Source organism: Vigna umbellata, chromosome 5 (genome assembly GCF_029865625.1).
Source record: "Vigna umbellata cultivar VRB3 chromosome 5, Vumbellata_1.0, whole genome shotgun sequence".
Lineage (NCBI taxonomy): Eukaryota > Viridiplantae > Streptophyta > Magnoliopsida > Fabales > Fabaceae > Vigna > Vigna umbellata.
Window position 1 is genome coordinate 14550090 of NC_142169.1, and position 3995 is coordinate 14554084.

General features: G+C 33.9%; 1 protein-coding gene across 2 annotated transcripts; it reads right to left on the reverse strand.

The window, feature by feature from the left end:
• Window positions 1-267: 267 nt before the first annotated feature.
• Window positions 268-3217, reverse strand: LOC124827547 (short-chain dehydrogenase reductase 2a-like). 2 transcript variants are annotated; one of them, XM_047300627.2, is made up of 3 exons: window positions 3065-3217; window positions 2796-2873; window positions 268-1198 (listed from the first exon to the last, which is right to left on the reverse strand). In XM_047300627.2, exons 1-3 carry the CDS (start codon window positions 3082-3084, stop codon window positions 406-408), a joined length of 891 nt encoding a protein of 296 aa, XP_047156583.2. In that variant the 5' UTR covers window positions 3085-3217; the 3' UTR covers window positions 268-405. The 2 variants fall into 2 exon arrangements, with proteins under 2 accessions (XP_047156583.2, XP_047156577.2); XM_047300621.2 differs by having other exon boundaries at window positions 268-1201.
• Between the last annotated feature and the right edge of the window lie 778 nt (window positions 3218-3995).

Genomic DNA, 3995 nt, shown 5'->3' on the forward strand with positions numbered 1-3995 from the left:
ATAAATGTAAAGAATTATCAAATATAGGCCACAGCTTGCTCATGTCAACCATCTCTTGGGTCAGGCCAGATATGTGTAGGACTCTTATCCCTATCTCTATGCCTTAAACAACTACCACACAAAAGTTTCATCCCATCTCATCACCCTTTTGCTGTCCTTCCTAAGGACTTTAGTGACTCTCAAAATAGGTGCATTGGATCAAAACATGTATACACAAAATGCTCCAACATATTCTTAACCCAGTCATGCCATAAAACATTACACAAATTGACAAGAGAAAAGAGAAATTTTACACTCTTACAATCATAAATTAATAGTTAACATGATTTTGGATGATTGGTTGATTTACACTGAGAGTGCATAAAAACTAAAGTCAATGATGAAGATTTTGTTTGTTAAGGTTAGTTATGGAGAAGGGAATGTGAAAGTTTTAAAGCTGGTGAAGCCCCCGTCAACTATGAGATTGTGACCTGAGATAAACTTTGCTTCATCTGATGCCAAATACAATGCAGCCTTTGCCACATCAATGTCCTCACACTTAGCACCTTTTAACCCAACAAAACCATTCACAATACCCTCTATCTGTTCTTGGGGTAAACCAGGATAAAACTTTTGTATTTGAGCCAAAACCATAGGTGTAGGAATTGGAGCTGGTGATATGCAATTGATCCTCACCCCAACTTTGCATAACTCACTGGCTACAGATTTCACTACCCCAGGTATTGTAAACTTTGATATGGTATAAGGATGAGGCCCAAGCCCACCCATTACCCCACTTATGCTTGATGTGCATAGAATGGAGCCTGAGCCCATGGGTACCATCACCCGGGCTGCATGCTTTATACCAGCAAGCATTCCCCTTATGTTGATTCTCATGACTTTGTCAAACTCATCAAGGTCTAGATCTGCTATGCTTGGGGGAACCGATGGGCCTGGGATGCCAGCATTGTTGTACATGATGTCCAGCTTGCCATAGTGGGCCATGGCAACATTCACAGCTTCTTCAACTTGGGCCTCCACAGCAATATCACATTCCACATAACGGGCTGATGGGCCCAGGTCCTGTGCAACTTGTGGGCCAAGGATGGTGTCATTGTCAGCAATGATGACTTGGGCCCCATGGTGGACAAAGTGATGGGCCGTGGCCTTGCCAAGTCCACTTGCTGAGCCTGTTATGATTGCCACTTTTCCCTCTAGCCTGCTTTTGGAAGCGAGATGGGTGAATATGAATGATGATTGTGAATGATGATGGGAAAGAAAAGAAGTAGATATTGTGCAGATGATGGGAATAATGGAATAGTCATAAATGGTGATGGCCTCTATCTAAATAATGCTGTCACCTTTATCTTCATGTCTAAATCAGAAAGCATAATTTCTTTTTCGCAAAGTTGGAGGATGATGTCTTGGACCAAACCAAATCCTCTTCCCACAAGATTGATTTAGATTGCATGTTCCTTAACCCCTTCAAAAAGTAACACCAAACAAGGAAAGCAAGTACCCTTGGTAATGGGATTTGCTTTCACATATTTAGAACAACAAAGTTGACAGACCTTTTCTTTCTTTCTTTCTATCTATATACAAACTTCACTAAATCTTTTCTATGAACATTTATATAAATTCAAATAAACTTTTAAAGAAGACAGATATACACAGGAAGAAAATAATAATGATCTGAGCTAGGACATTATTATTACAGTGCCACTAACTTACAAATTCTGGTTCAGAATGTGGTGACCAAGAAGAAAATGGCTTGGTTGTGGTAAAGGGGACTGAGATTGGTTTCAAATTTGTGTGCTGGATGGATCCATTATTAGTTGGGAAATGTAAAAGAATAGCTTAATTAGAAGCTGACACGTTTAAAAATAAAATTGGGCCATGAAATCGCGTTAGCTGTTTGTGTTTGGTAGATCTACAGCATGAGAACATGCAAATTGGAGGCAGCTAGCACCATTTCTTCCATGTGCTTCACTTGTTTAAATTTATTTCCATTTTTCTGATAACTTCAAGGCTATGTACTTAACTATATATATATATATATATATATATATATATATATATATATATATATATATATATATATATATATATATTCTACAGTGTGTTGTTTTTTCTTTGTCAACGCCACTGACTCAAATTCAATTAACTATTGCTCTTAGATTTTGGCAGTAACCCTTTTTCTTTCACTTTTTCTTTCACTTTTTCTTTCTTATCTGATATACATTGAATTAACCGTTCACATCTGGTGATGACACAGAAAGAGAGAAAGAGTTATAGGACAGATTTCATCTGATATTAAGAACAGGATATACATAGTTCTTATGTTTTTACTTCCTATGTGTTGGAATATGTATAAACTCAAATCTGAAACAAGTTAGTTCCAAGCAACAGCATTACCATTCCACTATCCATTTCTAGAAAGAAAATGGAAAACTTAAAGAGAATAACTTTTTCCTCCAATATATAAATAAAAGCTTGCTCCAGAATAACGCAGTGGAGATTTTGAAAGGGTCTCGGATCCCAGAAGAAAAAAAAACAAAACTGATGTAGTTCATAACAATGCTACTTTTGTGATATCTATTAGTTCACAAGAAGGTGGGGTGAAACTGTTAACAAGTTCACATTTTCAAGACCAATTTGTCTAAACACAAACTTTGAACAAAAGTTTCTGCTATGAAGGATCAAATTTGTTTTTCATTTCCTTACAAAGAAAGAATTTAGATAAATAATAGCATTCATTAAATGAAGAAGGACTTAAAAGTCTAGCAATGGTAGTAAAGAGCTTTAAAGAGACTCACCTTCTTTCACCAACCATAGTTGCATAGAATCTGGTGCGTTTTTGAAGCAAATTGGCTAGGGTGGTGTGCTTGAACACCCTGCAAAAAGATTAATTAGTTAACATAATCAGAAGAAAAAGTTTACATTAAAAAAACAAAGAATAGTTGAAACATGGAAGTGATGATTAATTAAGAAGAGAGAAGACATGAAGCAAAATAATTAATGAAGTGATTAAGGTTTGATGTGAGTGTGAGTGGGAATGAAGGGATTGATGTTGAAGATGAGGAACCTGGTTAGTGTTGTGAGCATGGCTACTACTGGTGTGAAGATCTGAAGAAAAGAAGAAGAGGTGTGGAGTGTGTACTTTTATGGATCTCAGGTTAAACTCAAAGCACAGAAAGAAATGAAGGTTGATGACAGTATTTATGGAAGGAGAAGGCAACATTTTTGTCTCGGTGTTGTGTTGTGTCTATACTATTATTATATTAAGACCACATTTCCTGAAATACTTTTCTAATAATCAAATTTATAAATCAACAAAAAGAATTATTGAGTTAAAACTGATATTATATTTAGTTTTTATCATAATTAATAAATTTGAATTAGTTAAAAAAAATTATAAGTTATTTCTTACTACTAACTTCTTGAAGTATGGTGATTATTGCTGCTTTAAGAGTTTTGACATTGTCCAATACGAATATTTTCTGTTATCGATAAAAATTTATTAAAAAAATAAGATCATGAGTAAATTTCACGAAATGCATGTCTTTTAAGTCAAAGATAATTACAAGTTGCATGCTTCAATGGGATGCAAATAAGAGAGACAGTTTAGGAATGAAACCAAACGCAAAGTAAATATAACAATTAAAATTAATAAAAATATTATTTTTAAACACGTTGCTTGACGCAATGTATAAGATCACAATTAAGATGCATCTGTTTTTTTTAATAATAAAATCCAAATTATGAAAAGTGTTTGCATCAAAACAATTAATCTCATGAAGTTAAAAAAATAGAAAAACATATTTATTCAAATATTTATTCTTTGGTTTTAAAGAAGATTTTGAAAAAAAAAAACAATATTTGAGGTAAAGCAACAAATTCAAGATATATTTACTTTTTGTTTAAACATTTAATGTCTAACAGTAACCTCTCTATTCATGTATATATATAGGTTACAATTAGGTATTAAATGTCTTAATAAAAAGTCAATACATCTT